Genomic DNA, 21,268 nt, shown 5'->3' on the forward strand with positions numbered 1-21,268 from the left:
AAGTAAGTCTGTGCCATTTTAAATATGACACAATGACAAGAATATGAAAAATCAACATTATCACAAACCTAGAAACCTCAGTAAGACTTGATATATGGTCACACATTGGAAATCATGTACATTGTCCTCAGAATTCGCTAAAGTTAACTGAGGGCCTTTTTTTCCCCTTGGTTCAAGAACAAGAGTCTATTTGCTTGATTCACATTTATTGCCATTGCCTAATTTCTGTTTCACTTAAACTTCAAATTCTTCCATTCCTCTTTCAGAGCTTTTCGCGGGAAGCACATCACATTGATCGTCCGTTTCCCCAACCAGGGGCGTCAGGTGGATGACTTGGATATTTGGTCACACACTAACGACACAATCGGCTCGGTTCGGCGTGGCATCCTAAACAGGATCAAAGCTAATGCTGCACATACCAAGATAGAGCTCTTTATTGGTGGGGAGGTTGTTGATCCAGCTGACGACAGGAAGCTGATTGGACAGCTCAATTTAAAGGACAAAACGGTGAGAATGTTAGACGGACGTTATTCTTTGGCATCAAAAAGAAAAATAAATATTTTTCCGTAAAGGTGTAGTGCTGCCGTCTTTGTACTTTTCTATGTGCATACATATGATAGGAACTTTCATCATTAAAATAAGTGATCCTACCTGCTGTGTTCACCTCCAAAGCAACACTTATTTTGAAGCCAGAAAGACTGTTAATCTAATGCATTAACTAACTGTGATGTTTGTGTATAGCTGATCACCGCCAAGCTGACCCAGGTGAGTGCCAACATGCCCTCAAGCCCAGACAGCTCCTCTGACTCATCCACTGGCTCTCCTGGTAACCATGGCAACCACTACAGTGATGGGCCCAACCCTGAGGTGGAGAGCTGTCTTCCTGGTGTGGTAAGTTTACAGCATATATTTTTATTAACTCTATAAACCGATGTCCTTGTGACCTCCAAATAATATGCACTGCTTAAATTAGTTGAACACACATCAGATCTTGATGAACAAATTATTCAAGTTGAAAATCTTTACTGATGCACCTTGTATAATTTGTTGAGAACAAAATGATATAACAACACACAGTGGAAACCAAAATCATCAACCCACTGAGGGCTGGATTTAAAATCACACAGTAAAAAATGGTAATCACAGGCTGATTCAGCTTCAGTGAATTGCGCGAATTTTATCACAGCAACTGAAAATCCAACTCAGTAGTGTGTATGGGTCCCGCGTGCCTGTATGCACTCCCGGCAACGTCCGGGCATGCTCCTGACGAGTCAGCAGATGGTGTCCTGGGGGATCTCCTCCTAGATCTGGATCAGAGCATCAGTGAGCTTGTGGACAGTCTGTGGCAGTACCTGGCAGCGTCGGATGCACCGATACATAACGTCCCATAGGTGCTGAATTGGATTTAGGTCAGGGGAAGGTGAGGGTCAGTCAATGGCATCAATGCCTTTGTCATCCAGGAACTGTCTACACACTCTGGTCACATGAGATTGGGCATTGTCCTGCACCAGGAGGAACCCAGGGCCCACAGCACCAGCACAAGGTCCGGATTTCATCCTGCTACCTAACAGCAGTCAGAGTACTGTTGGCTATGACATGGATTTGCCTCCACAGGCCATCACTGACCGACCGGCTAACTGGTCATGCTGGATGATGTTACAGGCAGAATAATGTTCACCACAGCGTCTCCAGACTCTTTCACACCTGTCACATGCTCAGTGTGAACCTGCTCTCCTCTGTGAAGAGAATGTGGCGGCAATGGCAGACCTGCCAATTCTGGTGTTCTCTCGCAAATGCCAATTGAGCTGCACAGTGCAGGGCTGTGAGCACAGGTCCCACTACAGGACGTCAGGCCCTCATGCAACCCTCCTTGAGTCTGTTTCTGACAGTTTGGTCAGAAACATGTACTGCTGGAGGTCATTTTGTAGGGCTCTGGCAGTGCTCCTCCTGTTCCTCCTTGCATAAAGGAGCAGATACCTGTCCTGCTGCTGGTTTGATGCCCTTCTACGGCCCTGTCCAGCTCTCTTCGTGTAACGGCCGGTCTCCTGGTATCTCCTCCATGCTCTTGAGACTGCTGGGAGACGCAGCAAACCCTCTTGCGACCGCACACATGGATGTGCCCTCCTGGAAGAGCCGGACATCCTGTGCAACCTGACTGGGCTGCAGGAACCACCTCATGCTACCAGTAGTGACAAGGACACTAGCAGAAGAATCAGGATGGATAAAACTGACTTGTTGTTATACTGTGATGATTAAGTGTACCCTTAGTTTTTTGAGCAGTGTACTTATGTCACGATAACAAAGGCTGGGTGATATATTTTGTTTTGTTTTAATTAAGTCATTGTTGATATGTGAAAGATGCGTATAAGATTGTGATTTTTGGACTCTATGAAAGCAAAAATGAACACATTTATTTTATCATTTATATCTTTTATCTTTTTATTTATTTTTTTCTTTTAGTCAGTTAGAAACCCTTATATTATCAGAATATGAAAATGTCAGCATCACTCAGCCCTAATTTTGTGTCTGTATGTGAACAGCAGTACTCTAACACCCCATACCTTATTTTACAGATTATGTCGCTGCATCTGCGCTACATCTCCTTCCTGTGGCAGGTGGCTGACCTGGGCTGCAACCTTAACATGCCACTGCTCAGAGATGGAGCTCGAGTTCTCATGAAACTCATGCCCCCAGGTGTGCATGCAGCTGTGCTTTAAATACTATCCTGCCAGTTTATTTAATGAAAACATAAACATACACAGACAGAGACACGCAGGGGCAGTGTTTACTCCGTGGTCATGTTTGTGCCGTTTCTGTGTCCTTAGATAACACTACAGTGGAGAATCTGCGAGCTGTGTGTCTGGACCATGCCAAGCTCGGTGAGAACAGCCTCAGCCCTTCACTGGACTCGCGTTTCTTCGGCCCGTCACCCTCACAAGTGCTCTACCTCATCGAGGTGGGTCTCGGTGTACTGCCAGTGTATTGTGATACTTTCTGTGCCCTGATAACCACATTTTTCGTCTTCTCAGCTTGTGATGTAGTAGTGTATTTTTGTGTGTTGATTTGGAGTGTGAACAGCAGTATTACATCTCTATTAATAATCATAACATAGTTAATGAATATGTAATGTGTCTCACAAGGAATATGACTAATCTAGCTGGATAACTGCAGTGAATAAAACATTTAAAACATGCACCACATTTGAAAGATAACAAATTTACATACACTTATCCCGCAGTGTGGGATAAAGACCTATGTTTTCAGTCACGTCTGATCTCTGATCTGGAGAAAGGTTAACACTAATCTTGCCCGTTTTCCAGGTTGTTTATGCTTTGCTGATGCCAGCCAGTGCCACTCTGGGCGAGGACGCCAGCGACTTCCAGTACAACTTCTTGAAGAGCGGTGGGCTTCCCCTAGTGTTGAGCATGCTCACCAGGAACAACTTCCTCCCATCGGCAGACATGGAGACTCGGCGTGGGGCTTACCTCAATGCACTGAAGATCGCAAAGCTCCTTCTTACTGCCGTAGGCTTTGGGCATGTGAAGGCTGTGGCTGAAGCCTGCCAGCCCAACGCTGAGGGAAATATTCCTGTCTCACCGGTTAGGCCGCACACACACATTACTCACAGACATACCTGTATGATTTGTTTCTTAAAAAATTGACTCTAACATGTCTTTATCTTTCTCCACTCTGCAGATTAATCAGGCCACTCATGACCAGGCCCTGGTCCTCCAGAATGCCCTGCAAAACATCCCTAACCCTGCCTCAGAATGCATGTTGCGCAACGTAGCCATCCGCCTGGCCCAGCAGATTTCTGATGAGGTCACAGAAAATGTAAGGAACAGTTTTTTCATGCGTTTGTTGTTAGAATATTGTGAACTAGTTAAGGTACTGAATTTTAATGAATAGTTTTAATGGGCACTGCATTTCAGGTAGTAATTCAATGATAAATGTCTAAATAGAAAAGCTGGTTATAAAAGCAGATACCCAAACCTGAACATTTGTTATGTAATGTCATAGAAATTTATGTTCAAACAAACACTGGATAAGTAGATGAAAATCTATTTTTGTTGAGTGGTGCAGTCTGTAATGGCTTTTATGGGACTTTTTTTCACCAGAATTTCTTCCAGGCATCGAAATACATCCCAGACATTTGTGTGATCCGAGCGGTACAGAAAATAGTGTGGGCGTCAGGCTGTGGCACAGTGCAGCTCGTCTTCAGTTCAAATGAAGAGATCAGCAAAATATATGAGAAGGTAAGTTGACTTTTGAATGTTTTGCGTTTTAATTTTTGTTAAGTTTAATCTAATTATTTTAGGAAACGTCTCAAGCCTTATAAATTTAAAAGTAAGCAGGCTCTCCATTAGAGTAAAATCTGTGCTGCTCTTCCTTCCATGATAGATGTAGACTGTCTTAGAACCTAGCAGACAAGACCGTAAAAGGTCCTAAGCTTTGAGCAAGGTACAATGAAAAAAACAAAGAGCTCTTGGTGAGCTTAGTGGACTTAGCAGTGCAGTGCAATGCTATATGTATTTTTGCATAATATCTTTCTCTTTCTTTTTCTTGTTAGACAAATGCAGCAAAGGAGCCAGATGGGGAAGATGAGCAGGTGTGTTGCGAGGCCCTGGAGGTAATGACACTGTGTTTCGCCCTCATGCCAACGGCTCTGGACACACTCAGTAAGGAGAAGGCCTGGCAGACCTTCATCATAGACTTGTTGCTACACTGCCACAGCAAGTAAGTAGACCAAGATGCATGTCAACCAATCGCTGAAGTAAAAATGGAGACATCCTCATCTCCAGCCTTTAGGTATGTCAGAATGTCATGATGGTGACGGTGTCATTTATGTGAAACAGATCTGTGCGTCAAATGGCCCAGGAGCAGTTTTTCCTGATGGCAACGAGGTGCTGTATGGGCCATCGACCCCTTCTCTTCTTCATCACCCTCCTCTTCACTGTGTTGGGGGTGAGTGGCTATACACTTTGTGTTCTTAAAGGCTATTTTTTGTTTGTCAACCCTTTTATTGATCCATTATAATACATCACCTCAGTGCCATATATGTTTAAATTTACTGCTTACAAAATCCTAATGCTAAATTGTCCATGTGCAGAGTACAGCCAAGGAGCGCGCCAAACATGCTGGAGACTACTTCACTCTACTCAGACACCTTCTGAACTATGCCTATAACAGCAACATCAACCTGCCAAATGCTGAGGTGCTCCTCAACAATGAGATCGACTGGCTGAAACGGATAAGGGTAAAGAAGCTCTTTAATCTCACGACTGACCTGTTAATATGTTATTAGTATTTGTTATGCCCCCTAAAAAGCCAATTTGAGGTTATTGAATGTTTGCCACTCAGTCAAATGTGGGGCAGAAATGATGGTACTCAACATTTTTGCATTTTGTAGGATGAGGTCAAAAGGACTGGGGAGACTGGTGTGGAGGAGACCATCCTGGAGGGCCACCTTGGGGTCACCAAAGAACTTTTAGCCTTCCAGACACCAGAGAAGAAGTATTACATTGGGTGTGAGAAAGGAGGAGCCAACCTTATTAAGGTATAACAAATGGACCATACCTGAAGAAGAGAAGAAAACCACCCCTTCTTTAATTTTGTCTCCTTTCTCAGAACATTACTAACAGATCGCTTCTCCTTTTCTTCTTGATTAGGAGCTGATTGACGACTTCATCTTCCCAGCATCTAACGTGTACCTGCAGTACATGAAGAGTGGGGAGTTCCCCACAGAGCAGGCCATCCCAGTGTGCAGCACCCCCGCTTCCATAAACGCTGGCTTTGAGCTCCTTGTTGCACTGGCCGTGGGCTGTGTACGCAACCTCAAGCAAATAGTTGACACCCTGACTGACATGTACTACTTAGGTAGGGAGACACCAGTGTGGCAATTTCATTGATGCCTTTACCTGACCACTTGTAAGTTACATCATGCATGAGATTTCTTCCCTCTCCTTCCAGGTTGCGAGACACTGACAGAGTGGGAGTACTTACCTCCAGTGGGGCCGCGGCCCAACAAAGGCTTTGTAGGTTTGAAGAATGCTGGGGCCACCTGTTATATGAACTCAGTCATTCAGCAGCTGTACATGATCCCTCCAATCCGCAACGGCATCTTGGCCATTGAGGGCACAGGCACTGATGTGGACGATGACATGTCAGGGGATGAGAAGCAGGAGAATGAGGTACGTTGAGGGTTTATTTTGCAATAAAGCTTTTGCCCAATGAAGATGTTCATCCTTTTTCAGAATCCTGTGACTGACAAAAGTGGCTAACTCAAGGCGCGTAGGCTGAGCGAAGAGCTGAGGGCATCATATTAACAGCACCAGCTTCAAGGATTAATTTATACAAATTATTTGGGGAATAATTTCTCAGTGTTGTTTCTCCAACAAACAAAATGACATACCGTAGCAAAAAGTAATAAGTGATTGTGGCTGTGGAGACTTGCAAGTTATGTTTCATCTTTTCGTTCTGTTTCTACAGAGTAATGTGGATCCTCGTGATGAGGTGTTCAGTTACCACCATCAGTTTGATGATAAACCCTCCAGCAAGTCAGAGGACAGGAAGGAGTACAACATTGGTGTATTACGTCACCTACAGGTCATTTTTGGACATCTGGCTGCATCCAGACTGCAGTACTACGTCCCAAGGGGATTCTGGAAACAGTTCAGGTATGAAAGACTCGAGACTCAAAGTAGTTTTGGTTGGATCTGCAAATTGCCTGTTTAGTGGATGCAGTTTTCTAATTGTCTTCTCTCCATTCTAGGTTATGGGGTGAGCCAGTGAACTTGCGGGAGCAGCACGATGCTCTGGAGTTTTTCAACTCTTTAGTAGACAGTCTGGATGAAGCTTTGAAAGCCCTGGGCCACCCCGCCATGCTCAGCAAGGTGCTGGGTGGGTCCTTTGCTGACCAAAAGATCTGTCAGGGATGCCCCCACAGGTTGGTGCATTCCTTTCTCCTGTGCTAATAGTTTGAGAAATAAAATCTTCAGACTGCATCGGGTTCTTGTTTTCTTATAATTTTTTGTGTTGTCAGGTATGAATGTGAGGAGTCGTTCACAACACTCAACGTAGATATCAGAAACCACCAGAACCTGTTGGACTCCATGGAGCAGTATGTTAAAGGAGATCTGCTTGAGGGAGCCAATGCCTACCACTGTGAGAAGTGTAACAAGAAGGTGAGAATGGAGCACCCAGCTGGTAGCCAGATTATGTTCAATTCTGACACTCAAAGTGCATTGGTTAAAAAAAGGACGCCTTAATGGTTGCCCATTAATGGCTTACCCAAAAGTATCTGTTGAACTCTGACCAGAGAGGTGACCTGTGATGTTTGTTCTCCTTGTCAGGTGGACACTGTGAAGCGCCTGCTCATTAAGAAGCTGCCACCTGTCCTGGCCATCCAGCTGAAGCGCTTCGACTATGACTGGGAGAGGGAATGTGCCATCAAGTTCAATGACTACTTTGAGTTCCCCAGGGAGCTAGACATGGAGCCGTACACAGTAGCTGGTGTGGCCAAGTTGGAGGGCGATGACGTCAACCCAGAGAACCAGGTTATCCAACAGAACGAACCCTCTGAACCCACACCTCCAGGCAGCTCCAAGTATCGTCTGGTGGGAGTGCTGGTTCACTCAGGCCAGGCCAGCGGCGGACACTACTATTCCTACATAATCCAGAGGAATGGGGGTGATGGCGAGAAGAACCGCTGGTATAAGTTCGACGATGGGGATGTGACTGAGTGCAAGATGGACGATGAGGAGGAGATGAAGAACCAGTGCTTTGGAGGGGAATACATGGGCGAGGTGTTTGATCATATGATGAAAAGAATGTCGTACCGCAGGCAGAAGCGCTGGTGGAATGCCTACATCCTATTCTATGAGCGTATGGACTCACTGGACAAGGACAGCGAGCTTGTCAAATACATCTCGGAGTTGACCATCTCCTCCACCAAGCCGCATCAGGTCAAGATGCCTGGTGTCATTGAGTGCAGCGTCCGCAAGCAGAACGTCCAATTCATGCACAACCGAATGCAATACAGCCTGGAATATTTCCAGTTCATTAAGAAACTTCTGACCTGTAACAGTGTCTATTTAAACCCTCCTCCAGGTATGTATAATTTTTTTCTGTTTGCTGCTAAAGGGTTTTTTAAATGCATAACTAAATCAGTGAATCTTGTGTGTTATTGTATGTTACAGGATAAATAAAAAATAAATTGCTGTAGTTAGCTTCATAACCTTAACTCAAACCTCAAGTGTGATGTTTTAGAAGCACCGTATGAACTCTGGAAACAAACTGCAAAAAAAACGACACAGGAGTTTGCTCTTGCAACAGATATTGCGCTGGTAAATGATGGCTGTGAATACAACTGCGTTTTTATTCTTGTTGTTTTTGGCTGTTTTCATTTATCATTCAAGTGACAACGGGACATTATTTTTTTTAACCACGAAAGGCCCATTAAAACTGAAAACCTTCTGGGATTGAGACCTTGCCAAGAGGGCAGCTAAAATAAAGTTGCAGATAAAATGATACAAAAATAGGCAACGGATAAAACAATATTAGGAAAAGTAAAATAAGCAAATAGCAGACATAGCATTAACTAGACAAGTAGCAAGTGTTTGTCTTTATTCCACAACATGGATAAATGCATCTCGGATCAACAATATATCTAATCAGGAATTTCTGACACTGCATACACATTGCCGTTTTTCCATTACATCTGTCGGCTTGACTCTGCTCGGTTTGACTCGGCAGTTTTGCATTTCCATCACAACTGGGCTGCTTGCTTGAAGGTGTGTCTTAAACCAATTACGCGCTTGTTCCGATCCCCGTAGTACTATCGAAGGATCACCGCTAACAAAGTGGCTCTGCTTATTCAGTTACAAACACATTTAATTTACTGTAACTTGTTAGCAATAAAAGCCCCCAGTTATTTAGTCATTTAAAAGCTTTTATTATGAAGCAACATTACGGGAAACGTGTTTTCACGAACAGTAACCAAACATGACTCCTGAAACGGCTGAAAGTGAACATGACGAAACAGTAAAACAGCAGATGTCTGAATGTACAAACAGGACGAGAGAAACTAAAGAGTTCAGTTTGAAGCTACAAAAGTCCTGCACAGACTTGAGTTCCGTATCGATTTTAGGGGGTCGGTCACAGTCGTGAGATGTCAGGAGGCTGCTTGGAGGTGGGCCGGCCACAGCTCGGCCCTTCTCCGGAGCAGGTCCATCTCCGGCTCAGCTCAACTCGGCACAGTTAAACTGGTAATGGAAAAGCAAATCGGTGCAGCTCAGTTTGACTCGCCACACGTGCTAGTGGAGAAACGGCAAGAGTTCGATCCTTGTGTGTGCAGGAAAAATGTGAGGCATGTGATTTCTTGTAGCTGCACAGTCTCGCATCACTCTTCCAATTATGTCTCTGCATATCCAATAACAGAGAGCAGAAGTCATCATCATGTCTCTTAGGCAATTCAAAAGCTTCTCTCTTAAAGACAAAGCAGCTGCCATTATAATTGTATCACTAATCTCTGAAATGTGTGTAATGCAAGCCAAAGTGATGGTTATACGCAGCATCCCTGTGGAAAGAACTGGTGTTCAGTAGTGTTGAGCAAGGGCTGCCGAGAAAGCACCCCCCCCCTTCAATACATTATTAATGAAGCCAGAGCTTTGTAATGTTCCACTGGAAAATAAATATTCGAGGGAAGTCATCAGCACAGAAACGCTTGATTGGGACAGAATGATTCAGATCATGAAGAACTTTCCTTTCAGGGCAAAGGGATTTTTGAAAACAAACTTATATTGTACGCTGTGTTTTTATACAATCCATCTACTTGTGCAACGCAATGACCAAGAATATTAGTTTGAATGTAACTGATTTTAAATATTATTGATGGGCCTGACTCAGAGATCAGGGGATGGTTTTTTTGTAGCTTACACTGCTGTCTCTGTCTGAGCTGACTGCTTGCCAGTTGCTGTGTTACCGTCTGCATTTTGTACAACATCATTTTTTGGCATTCAGTGTCTTTACCGTCACTATTTATAATGTTATGTAATATGTATATAAAATAGGCCTGCTGTCTGTCATTACTAGGACACCTTATTCACTGTGTTGACTTTGCACTGTTTGGATTTGAAATGATGACTATGAGGTCACAGAGCCAACTGTCGGCTTCAACTTGAGGATGTTTAGGAATTATATAGATTGTATAAAACAGATTAGTCATATTGATTATTTTATTTCTCCAGTGTGATGGAGTGCCTAAACAAAGGAAAACGTGTCAGTGCCCTACTGGTGTACTTGCGGACTACATTGTAAATGTTTGTATGTTGTGATGTATACTGTACATATAGACGTTAGAGTAATGTGCTTTGTGACGGTCCGGGTCATTGAATCGTTGCTAATTATGCGTTTTGGCAATGAGTAAGCTGTAGCTTTTTACATTGGTCTGTGTGTGTAGCTACATAGTTTTCTTCAATACTGCAACATAAACTGATGCCAAATGGAGCAAATTGCCTGAAGGATTTTCGCTGTGTTTTATTTATCACTGCTCTCCTTCTATTAGGACAAGACCATCTTCTGCCAGAGGCAGAAGAGATTGCTATGATAAGTGCTCAGCTGGCTGCCAGGTTCCTCTTCAGCACAGGTTTTCACACCAAGAAAGTAGTACGGGGTCCTGCCAGTGACTGGTAAGCTCCTTCTGCCTCTGTCTGCGTTTCTTTTTTCAGCTTTTCTCCCTGATTTATCCCTCTCTTTAAATTATTCTGCTCATCTTTCCCTCCAGGTATGACGCCCTTTGCATCCTGCTGAGACACAGTAAGAATGTACGCTATTGGTTTGCACACAATGTTCTGTTTGCGTACCCCAACCGGTTCTCGGAGTACCTGCTCGAGTGCCCGAGCGCCGAGGTGCGTGGTGCATTTGCCAAGCTCATCGTCTTCATTGCTCACTTCTCCCTGCAAGACGGCCCCTGCCCCTCTCCCACCGCCTCGCCTGGACCCTCTGCTCAGGTTGGTGCCGGACTGTAGCGGAACCTTTTGGAAAATGGCTCTTAATAGGAGTTTCAGGAAGATACTTGATGTTACTTGATACAGTTTGAACCACAGATTTCCTTGAAGATACTTGAGGCAGATTGTATCACAGGTTGTCACTGAGAGTTTTCGTCTTGTGCTTTTTATTGATGTAACCCTGCTGTGGTTTGTTTGTTGTTTTCTATGTTTGTGTATCAGGGCTGTGATAACCTCAGTCTAAGTGACCACCTGTTGAGAGCTGTACTCAACCTGCTCAGAAGAGAGGTTTCTGAACATGGCCGTCACCTGCAGCAGTACTTCAACCTCTTTGTCATGTATGCCAATCTCGGTAAGGAGCACGCAGCCATCACACTGCTGTCATGTGCATCTGTTCTTTTGTGAATTCTACAAGCGAGCTTCATGGGAAATATAAATGATGATAATTAGCTGTGATGGAATGTAACCAAGTACATTTACTAAAGGTCTATACTAAATTACAATTTTGGGTATTTCCATTTTCTGCTACTTTATACTTCCACTGCACTACATTTTGGAGGCAAATATTGTACTATACTACACTAACTTTAGTCATGATACTTGATACTTAAGTACATTTCATGTCAGATACTTTCAAACTTTTCCCCACGCACTATTGATGAGTGACTTTCAGTTTTAAGTAATTTTAACATGATATCTTTACTTTTTCTCAAGTATGACTCACTTTTTTATAAAACTTAAAATTAATTTGGGACTGAAAATGTTACCTTCTTTCCTTCCCCCCTTCACTACTCCTACCACACACAGGCCTGGCAGAAAAGACACAGCTGTTGAAGCTGAATGTCCCTGCCACGTTCATGTTGGTTGCTCTGGATGAGGGTCCCGGCCCTCCCATTAAGTACCAGTACGCTGAGCTGGGCAAGCTCTACACGGTGGTCTCCCAGCTGGTCCGTTGCTGTGACGTCTCCTCACGCATGCAGTCCTCCATAAATGGTAAGGGTTTTACTCTTACTCTTTATATGAATAGCCTGGGATGGTTCAGGGTGGGGAGAGTTGGAGCCCAATGACGATATTCATCCTTGCTCAGGATCTAGTGACTGATGAAGCAGCCACTCTGAGCCTCTGTTGTGTAGACAGAGCTTGGAGCTGAGGGCTTTTAGAGATGAAGAATAAAAGCGCTGTGAAGAGATCATGTATATGTCTCGAGAAACTACCAATATTTCAGATTAGCGTAACTAAACTTCTTCTCCTCTGCCCTCTCCAGGTAACCCTCCTCTTCCTAACCCATATGGTGACACCAACCTCACGGCCCCAGTGATGCCTGTGCAGCAGCTGGTGGCGGAGATTCTGTTTGTGAGGACGAGCTACGTGAAAAAGATCATTGAGGACTGCAGCAACTCTGAAGAGACAGTAAAGCTGCTTCGCTTCAGCTGCTGGGAGAACCCTCAGTTTTCTTCCACTGTGCTCAGTGAGCTGCTCTGGCAGGTAAATGTCTTATGAAAAGACGAACAGGATATCTTGTATGTGTCCACTAGAGCCTAAGTCCAGATCATATATGTGTTCTGTGTCTGCAGGTGGCGTACTCCTACACCTACGAGCTGAGGCCTTACCTGGACTTGCTGCTACAGATCCTGCTCATTGAGGACTCCTGGCAGACACACAGGTCAGAATGATTGCTCAGGGTGGAACTTATCAGCGCTGCATTGTTTTGAATGTGATCACAATTTAAATTTCACCTTTCCCTGTTTGGTTGTATAGGATCCACAATGTGCTTAAGGGCATTCCAGATGACAGAGATGGGCTTTTTGACACAATCCAGCGCTCAAAGAACCACTACCAGAAACGAGCCTACCAGTGCATCAAGTGCATGGTGGCCTTGTTTAGCAACTGCTCTGTGGCTTACCAGATCCTACAGGTATGCTTACATCATGTCTCACTACATGTATATGCCATGAAATCAATTTGCAATTTGTAGTTTGAAAAATGCTAGATAGCTAATTTTGCAACAAAAAAAAACTACGATCCTAGATGCAGTTCTCCTGTGGTCAGACCCAATTACTTTGGCATTCATTTTATTAATTTTATTAGTATTTTCTACACGCACTACACAGTTCTTGCATTCCTACCAATATTCCAACTCTTCCAAACACTAGTTAACCTATGCCAAGACTGACTGGTTGAATAAGAACCTGGACTAATTAAGTCAAACAATGTATTAAGAAAAGTAAAATAAACCTACAGCATTCAAGGTCCCATAACATGTGGAGCCATAAATGCTGATGAGTGTGTTCTTCTGTGTGTACAGAGTAATGGTGACCTGAAACGAAAGTGGACGTGGGCAGTGGAGTGGTTAGGGGACGAGCTGGAGAGGAGGCCCTACACAGGGAATCCCCAGTACACCTACAACAACTGGTCCCCTCCAGTTCAGAGCAACGAGACCTCCAACGGCTACTTCCTGGAGCGGTCACACAGTGCACGCATGACACTGGCCAAAGCCTGTGAACTCTGTCCTGAGGAGGTAATGCCATTGACTTTGTACACCACACCACACAACACACATACAACACACACATAGACACACACACACACTTGCCTAATTTCACATTGACATAATATTCCAGTCTCAGGAAATGTGCTTTGGGAGGCAAACTATATCAGTTATAGGACACTGTGAGAATGAATATATTATATAATATGATGTACTGAAAAAAATCTGAAGTTCAGTAAAGCTGTTCAAAAACGCTTCAGTTCTGTTACTGTGATTAAGTCAAACATCAGTATAGAAGGGGTCTTTCTGTTAAAGGCAAATATTAAAAATCATGAAGGCCACATGAAGACTGAAAATGACCTCAAAGCACCACAATAAAGCATATCTACTGTATATGGCCACCGTTGCTATGGAAACATGTTAACCATGGTGCACAGTGGTGAAGGTAATAGAAAAATCGCACAGAAAACCTGTATGACTGAGCCAGAGGAGCTCAAATAATCTGGGGCCGTATTCATAAAGCATCCTTAGCTCCTTAGGTGAAAAACTGTTGGAGTCAGTGTTCCCGGTGTTGCATGGTGTTCCTGCATACACTGATTACATTATTTGCCCACCACCCCCACCATTGTTTTACTTTTTAAAAAGCAATACGTAGTTGACAATGGACGCTACAGTTACAGAGTGTTGCGGATGTCTAATCCGTGCAGCAGCAGCGTGCCAGCAGAGTATCAGGAGTCACATTTTACTTGTAACGTGACGAAAGTAATGAGAGTTGGCTGACAAGACATTTGCTGAGGATTTGTTGTCAATGTGAAAGGCAAATCCTCCTGCGTCTGCCTCTTGGTTTGCGCTTTAACACAAGGCCAAATTTTCCTTGGAAATTATTTTACACTACCGAAATTACCAGCATGTAACGCAGCTATCAGCGTGTGAATGCATGGCTAATGCAGAAGTAGGCCTGTGTTTTCAAACATTTAGTGGGCTTCTTTTAAAGTACAGCCTAATATTAATTGTGTTACAGAACATCGTACCTAGCAATGGAGTCAACCACGCCTCGTCACTACGATAAAGTTTCTGGCCCTTCCTTTCTCAGAGTTACTCTAAAAAGTTTCTTAAATCACTCCTAAGCTGGGACGCCTTGCTAGAAATGTTTAGGCCAAGTTAGGAGCTCTCTGAGAGTATTCCCTGAATGTTTGTGAATACAGCCCCTGATGTAGCACATCACTTCAACACAACAACCCACTGATTCACCAGAATGACCAGAATATTTATTATCAACAGTGTTAATGATTGATTAATCATTTTTCTCTATCTGATGTCATAACAAATGGAATATGTTTCAGTTTTGTAGTTGTTGTTTTTTCCTGATATTTGGTTTCATAAATGATGTATAGACCAAAAAAAATGTTAGTGTCTGACATTTGATAGACTTAATGATTAATACTTAATTTGACCCATTAATTTAGTGTTTACAACATGCCGTTAAATGTAAATGTCCTCCCTGAGCTACAGCTATAACCTGTTTGCTATGCTGAATATGTCTTGTATTGATTAATGGCTGCAGTTCACAATGCATACAAATATCATTATTTGTTCTCACTTAAAATAAGTGACTTGTATTTTTATGTTTAAAAGTCCAGTTAAATGACACACTTCTCCTGTAATATTCCATACACAGCTCAAGTGTACTCAGGGAAGCCCAGGGAAGGTCAGTATTCCAGGCACCACAACATAAAGGAAGGAAATGGAACAAAATTGAAGTATCAGCAGAGAAACTATTGGCCAGTGTTTAGGCTTCCAACACAGTTTACATCTGTTTAGATAGACTTGCACAATTTTAGGTTTTCTGTAGCTTGAATAGTAATCAGTGGCAGAGGCTAGAAACATTGTGGCATGTTGAGTCCCCATAGTTTTTCCCACTTTGTCAGCTTTGCTCAGTTTTGTTTTCGGACTGGATTTATATTAATGTGATGCAAAATGTTGTAGAAAGAGTTTAGCACAGGAGGTTAGAGTAAGCCTATGTTGATACAAACTGCCAGAATGATTTTAAAACATTAGTCAGCCCTTTGAGTTTTCAACAGTTATATTTCCAGTATACAGCCATTTGTATGTGCATTATTGTTTTTCTGTCTTTTTATATGTAGTCAGGATGTTTACTTCTCAAATTATGGACATGTTCATGCTGACATTATGACAAAGTTAAACAAAAAAATGACCATCCTCATCTTGTTATCCACTCGTATAGTGAAAGGAAAGGTAGACTGCCATACAGTGGAACTGGCATAAGAAATGATTTTATGCAGCTGCGCACAGTGAACAGATCTTTGTTCTGTTGCTGTCCTTTTGCCCAGTCCCAGTGATTCGCCAAAGCAACATCACTGACATAGCCAGTCTTCCATCTCAGTCTGGTGCACTTCTGCCAGTATTTTTTTTCCCTCAAACTGTGATGCTGCCAGCCACCTGCATCTTGAAAAGGCTGAATATACTCAGGTGTTAGTCTGGAGAATCACTCCTTCAAAAAAATTGGACACAATTTGACAAAACAACCGCTAACACAAGGTTGTTAGTCATTTGTTATTGGCATAAAATCAGATATAGTTTAAATCACACAGTTTGATATGTCACCTGTGGCTAAATAATAGATAATAGCTATACTGAGTGTATTAAAACAACACAAGGATGGTTTGATATGATAGAATTTATTAGCAATTTAACTAGAAGTTTATGTTAATAGCCTGACAGGTTTTGTTTTGTTGTTTTTCCACTTACGACTTCATGTTGTCATATTTTTATTTGCACTTGCTCAACAGAAATGTTATCCCCTGTCACATAGATATATGATTAACAGTTGTTTAATGATAGGGCTGGATATATTTGATGTTTTCCTTACTGTTAAAAAAAGACCACCAGTCTTGTGCTTTGTTGCACTAAAATTACCTCCACAGTAGAGTGGGAGTTCACTAGCAGCTTCTGTTAGCTCAGGATTACCAGCAGCTCTGGTGCTGAGAGGAAGCTCTCAGGTGTAGAATCCACCCACACACATAATCACATCTCATTTAAACCTCATTCTACTTGATAGCTTAACACAGATGAAAAATGTAACTTCCCCACACAACCTACTCTGTTTCACAGTGAAAGGCAGGAGCTTAACATAGCACTCACTATATTGTTAAAAAGCTAGACATTCCTGCTATATATATATATATATATTTACTCTAATATACTTAATATACAGGTTAAATGAATTTGTGATGATGTTTATTTCATCTCGTCTCCTAGGAGCCAGATGAACAGGAAGCACCTGATGATCAAGACTCCTCCCCACCTGAGGACACCTCTCTGTACCCACATTCTCCTGGAACAACCCAGTTTCAGCAGGTACCGTCTCAGGGTCCTCACGGCAGTCTGGGATGAATAAATGACTGATTTTCCCTGATTGTCGTATTCACTGTTTGTGTCTAGCCGTTATAGCAGAGCAGAGTAACAAGCAACTTTGTGTGCTGTTTTCCTGAAAAATTAACTGCTTTTGTTTTTAAATATAAATCAGAAAAACAAACCATTCCTAACAAATCATTTGATTGCATGTTAAAACGGTAACAAGTGCTTACATCCAATCCCATACAAATATATGGGGGACAAATAACTATTACACAACATCAGATCTTATATGCTCCTTTAAAAGTTTACCATCCGTCAATAAACAGAGATGGGAAGACAAAGAACAACAACAACAACAAACTACTGCACCTGGGTACAGCCATGCAATATTCTAAATTGTTGTTGTTATCCTGTTAAAAGATTAAAGCAGACAACACATCAGGATCACATCAGGATCACTACTAGGATCAAAATCGCCATGTTCAGTGACAATGAAGGAACACGTTGCCCAGTGCACTGATTTCTGTCCACTTTCTCCTCCTGAACAGAACAACCACCCCCATGGGCAGCCGTACACCGGACCTGCTGCTCAGCACATGAACAACCCCCAGCGCCCTGGTCCTGCCTCTGCCCCGACTCCAGGCCCTACCCAGACCCCCACCCCGGCCCCTGGTCCCACTCCTGGTCCAGGCCCGCGAGCACAAGAGAACTGGGAGAGCACCGAGGAGGTCACCCCTGCCCCCACCTCTACCCCGGCGCCTGCCCCGCCTAAGGAGTAACATCCCCTCCCCCCTCTGCTGTGCCTCGAGCCTCCATCGTCCCGCTCTCCTTCCTCTCATCCTTTGGTCAACAGAGCTCCTCGTCGGGCGCTCTCTCTCTCTCTATCTCTGGCCCCAGGGCAGGGCAGAGCCAGGCCTCCCCCTCCCGTCAGCCTGTGGTAGGTGCTCTTCCCTGGCCTGGGGCTGCCTGACCATGTGACAGGGGTCTGCTGGCGGCTGCAGAGGCGAGGGAGTGGACAAGAGTTCTAAGTTCAAGAGTTCAAATTTACCCAGAGCCGACGATGCTGATGCGCTTGTCTACATGACGAAAAAGGTGTACATAGTATGTTAATGTTTTTGACTGTTCAGATCACCCAGTAGCATAACTCTGTGTGGTTTGCTGTTGGGAGATGTTGCAGATATAATGAAAAACAAAAATGGATATTATAAATAAGAAAAATTCCCAAAAAAAACTGTAAGAAGACAACAACTCCTCTTTGTTTTATCACCCATGCTCAGCAGTAAAGTTTGTTCTACCATCGGACGGTTACTGGTCATTCAACTGTAGAAGGACGCATTGTTATTATCATAATTATATTATTATTCTTAAGCTCCTTGGCAACCTTATGATCGATGCCAAATCAACGCACGAGCTGTGGTTGGTTTTAGTGTGAGATATGGAATGGTTGGGTGGACTTGATGTTTGGTTGATGTGAAAAAGCAGTGATGCAACATTGTTCTGAAACTCATTGCCTTTCTTCTTTTTTTCTTTTCTTTTTTTTTTGTTTGTTCTGGTAATTAATTCAATCCTTTTTGAAGCTCTAGTTAATATGCTGTAACATTTAGCATGGCTTCTCACCAGAATAGTGTAGCCCAAGGGAAGACTTGTGATCATAACAACCTAAAGCTGTTCTTAATCCACATCTCCAGAGGGGTGTTGTTACCCTTTAGGTTTATTTGTTTTTGTTTATTTTTCTACTCATCTACCCTATCTACAATGAGGGCGATATTTTGAACCAATGTATGAATAAGTGGCTTTTCAATTGCACATTATAATCCTCCAACTTCACATTCGGCAGTCCGTTTTTGGTGGGATAGACAGCTTAGCTTTCATCTTTAGAAATTCTGAAAAATGAAACACATATGCAACAGAATTGCTGCACTGGGATATCTGGTGTATAATAGACTGTGTGGTTTGCTTCTGTCTCTTCAATAGAGCCTAGTTGTAGACAGACTTGTTGCCCATCGGCTTCCTTTCTGCCATGGAGCTGGTCAGGTTTGGCTTCTGGCTGTGGTTCGGAGTCCCGAGCTGGCAGCGAGACCCTCGCCCTCTCGCTCCATGGAGAACGGGTTCCACAGCAGGGTTGTACCGTAAGAATAGCGGCTGGTTAGTCATGTTGCAACTTGAGCTAACTTGTAATTCTGTAGGAGTAAAAGGTAAACATCAGTAAATACTGTATTTAATTGGTAACTTGAATGCATGTATTTTTTGAATTTTTTTTTTTTCTTTTGTCTAAAACATACCAAATACTCCTGCAAATGAAAATATTCTGCCCATCGTATTATATTTAAATATTTTGCTCTTATTTTATAGAATTTATTTTGTTGTATTTCACTAAAAATAGAATTTGATTTAAGAGGAACATTTTTGTCCTTGTGTTATTTTTAAAGAAGATATTGACTGTACAGAGTTCTGCGCCCTGTTTTTTGCCGACTTTTGTTTTGGCCATGGTGTGACGTTGAATTCTGGAGCTACAGTCGCGATGTGGACTTTCACTTTGTGAGGTTTTTTTGTGCACAGAAATATAACAAAAAAAGCATTGCGCCCTTAGCAAATAAAGAACATGGAATCTTGCCTGTGTCTCATTTTTACTGGTGAACATAACCAATAAACATCTGCTGAGCATCACTGATGGGATCATTTTATATGAACACAACAGTATTCTTACAAAATGTCTTCATATCTGCTGGCTGCTGCATTGTTTTGTACCAAGGTGTGAGGTCTTGACTGGTATGGTTTGTTGATTCTGCATGGTTATGATGGTGAGCAGACTCCAGGAGGTATATTGTCAACTATGAGAGATGGTCATGTGACACAATGGCAAACCTTCTTAAAGGGGCACCCCACCAATTTTACACACTCACTTTTACAGGCAGAAACTCTGAGCAGACCCACGGACTCAAGGTGGACATCTGCCCTGACCGCCTGGGTTGAGAGGGTGAGAGAGTCGGAGGGGGAGGGACACAGAGGCACAGCGACAACAATAATAACAGCTCTGAAAATGACTAAATCGAAGATATAATCAATAATAATACAAACAGCTGTACAATAAATCCAAAGGTTATAATGTTCAGTTTTACATACTGATTCTATATGGCCAATTTGTAAGATTAAGTTTGTGCTGCTGTTTAACTGTTATTTATCCTTATTGATAGAAATGGGGTTAACAAAATAATAGAAATATCTGCAAGTACTCAACTCAACTCAACTGATGTACTACACTGCAATAGTTTTAATTAGGTACACCCAATAAACTGGCAAGTGAGTATGTAATGTCTTCTGTTGCTGCAGAGGGAGCGCTAATTTTGACCCTGGGCAGCAACCCTGCAAAACACATCATATAAAAGATGCACCTGCTCACCAGACAGGGAGAGTTTAATAAAGATGCTACAGAGTTGCATGTTCTCTTGAGCTTGACACATTGCTGCTACTTCTTTATATATTTTATCATCTCTCTAACTGGGGCCCCTTCTTTCAAGGGGTCTCAAGAAAAAAGTGTAGATATTTCTGTTACACAATTTTTACTGGATACTTAATTCCTCCAAAAACCCCTTCACATGAATACAATCCAAGAGGGAAAATTGTTCATGTTTTAACTGCTCACAGCTCATGAACACACAAAGATCATAATCTGTAAAGGGCTAACAAAAATATAGAGTTCAGACCAAATAAACTCAGGAACATAAGCACTATTGAATCATCTTTAGTCTATGAATAGATCCAGGATTTCATTTGAGGGTTTTAACAACCAAAGCTTTTTTCCAACAGTCCCGCTATACAAGCTCCCTCTAGTGTACAAACTGTAAGACACCTGGGTCATGGGCTAAAACTGTGTCAAACTAGCCAAATTAAAACTCTTTACTTTAAATCTTACATCATGAAGTTTACAGTGTCAGGATTCAACACATGGGGAGATGTACTGTAGTTTGTGGTCTACTGAGATATATTGGAAACATCAAAAGCCCATGACCACCAAACTGATCATAATGTTGAATCCATACCTGAAGAGTCAACAAGAGTTTCACCAATATATCTTAATGGAGATAAGACTTCTTGTAGGTACGTCATTAATGGTTTGGTTTTACAGTTACCGCTGTGATCACTCAAGTCATTAGTAGCCAATAGTCATGGTCTTAGTTACATTTTCGAATAAACTGAAATGTTAATAGCAACATCCAGACCATGAAACTGAACCAGCAAATGGAATTCTAACATTTACACCAGTGTTTTTCCTACTAAAGGCCTATTTGCACATTTATCTGTGATTATTTAACCACTACACTTTGCAAACACCTGTCCCATATTTGAGCTTTTGTGCGTGTATGTGTGGACCCAGAAATAAATCAACAGAACAGAA

The 21,268-nt window shown here is 42.6% G+C and overlaps 1 protein-coding gene across 5 annotated transcripts in view; it reads left to right on the forward strand.

The window, feature by feature from the left end:
* usp9 (ubiquitin specific peptidase 9) overlaps nt 1–19,485 on the forward strand; it is a 43,035-nt gene extending 23,550 nt beyond the window's left edge. For 2 of the 5 annotated variants that reach the window (XM_084361592.1, XM_084361594.1), the window contains 28 exons: nt 267–507; nt 742–891; nt 2,574–2,694; nt 2,826–2,956; nt 3,321–3,599; nt 3,697–3,834; nt 4,119–4,256; nt 4,571–4,737; nt 4,857–4,965; nt 5,111–5,257; nt 5,411–5,557; nt 5,670–5,877; nt 5,971–6,191; nt 6,490–6,677; nt 6,773–6,946; nt 7,043–7,184; nt 7,353–8,109; nt 10,565–10,688; nt 10,784–11,009; nt 11,229–11,358; nt 11,814–11,999; nt 12,271–12,491; nt 12,581–12,669; nt 12,765–12,921; nt 13,312–13,524; nt 15,173–15,202; nt 16,774–16,872; nt 17,421–19,485. In XM_084361592.1, the coding sequence (XP_084217718.1) occupies nt 267–507; nt 742–891; nt 2,574–2,694; nt 2,826–2,956; nt 3,321–3,599; nt 3,697–3,834; nt 4,119–4,256; nt 4,571–4,737; nt 4,857–4,965; nt 5,111–5,257; nt 5,411–5,557; nt 5,670–5,877; nt 5,971–6,191; nt 6,490–6,677; nt 6,773–6,946; nt 7,043–7,184; nt 7,353–8,109; nt 10,565–10,688; nt 10,784–11,009; nt 11,229–11,358; nt 11,814–11,999; nt 12,271–12,491; nt 12,581–12,669; nt 12,765–12,921; nt 13,312–13,524; nt 15,173–15,202; nt 16,774–16,872; nt 17,421–17,651 (5,164 nt within the window). In that variant the 3' untranslated portion in view covers nt 17,652–19,485. The remainder of the gene's footprint in view (nt 1–266; nt 508–741; nt 892–2,573; nt 2,695–2,825; nt 2,957–3,320; nt 3,600–3,696; nt 3,835–4,118; nt 4,257–4,570; nt 4,738–4,856; nt 4,966–5,110; nt 5,258–5,410; nt 5,558–5,669; nt 5,878–5,970; nt 6,192–6,489; nt 6,678–6,772; nt 6,947–7,042; nt 7,185–7,352; nt 8,110–10,564; nt 10,689–10,783; nt 11,010–11,228; nt 11,359–11,813; nt 12,000–12,270; nt 12,492–12,580; nt 12,670–12,764; nt 12,922–13,311; nt 13,525–15,172; nt 15,203–16,773; nt 16,873–17,420) is intronic. The other 3 variants (XM_084361595.1, XM_084361596.1, XM_084361593.1) reach the window with 2 other exon arrangements.
* Nucleotides 19,486–21,268: the final 1,783 nt, after the last annotated feature.

This window comes from Pagrus pagrus (assembly GCF_965226575.1).
Source record: "Pagrus pagrus genome assembly, chromosome: 9".
Taxonomy (NCBI): domain Eukaryota; kingdom Metazoa; phylum Chordata; class Actinopteri; order Spariformes; family Sparidae; genus Pagrus; species Pagrus pagrus.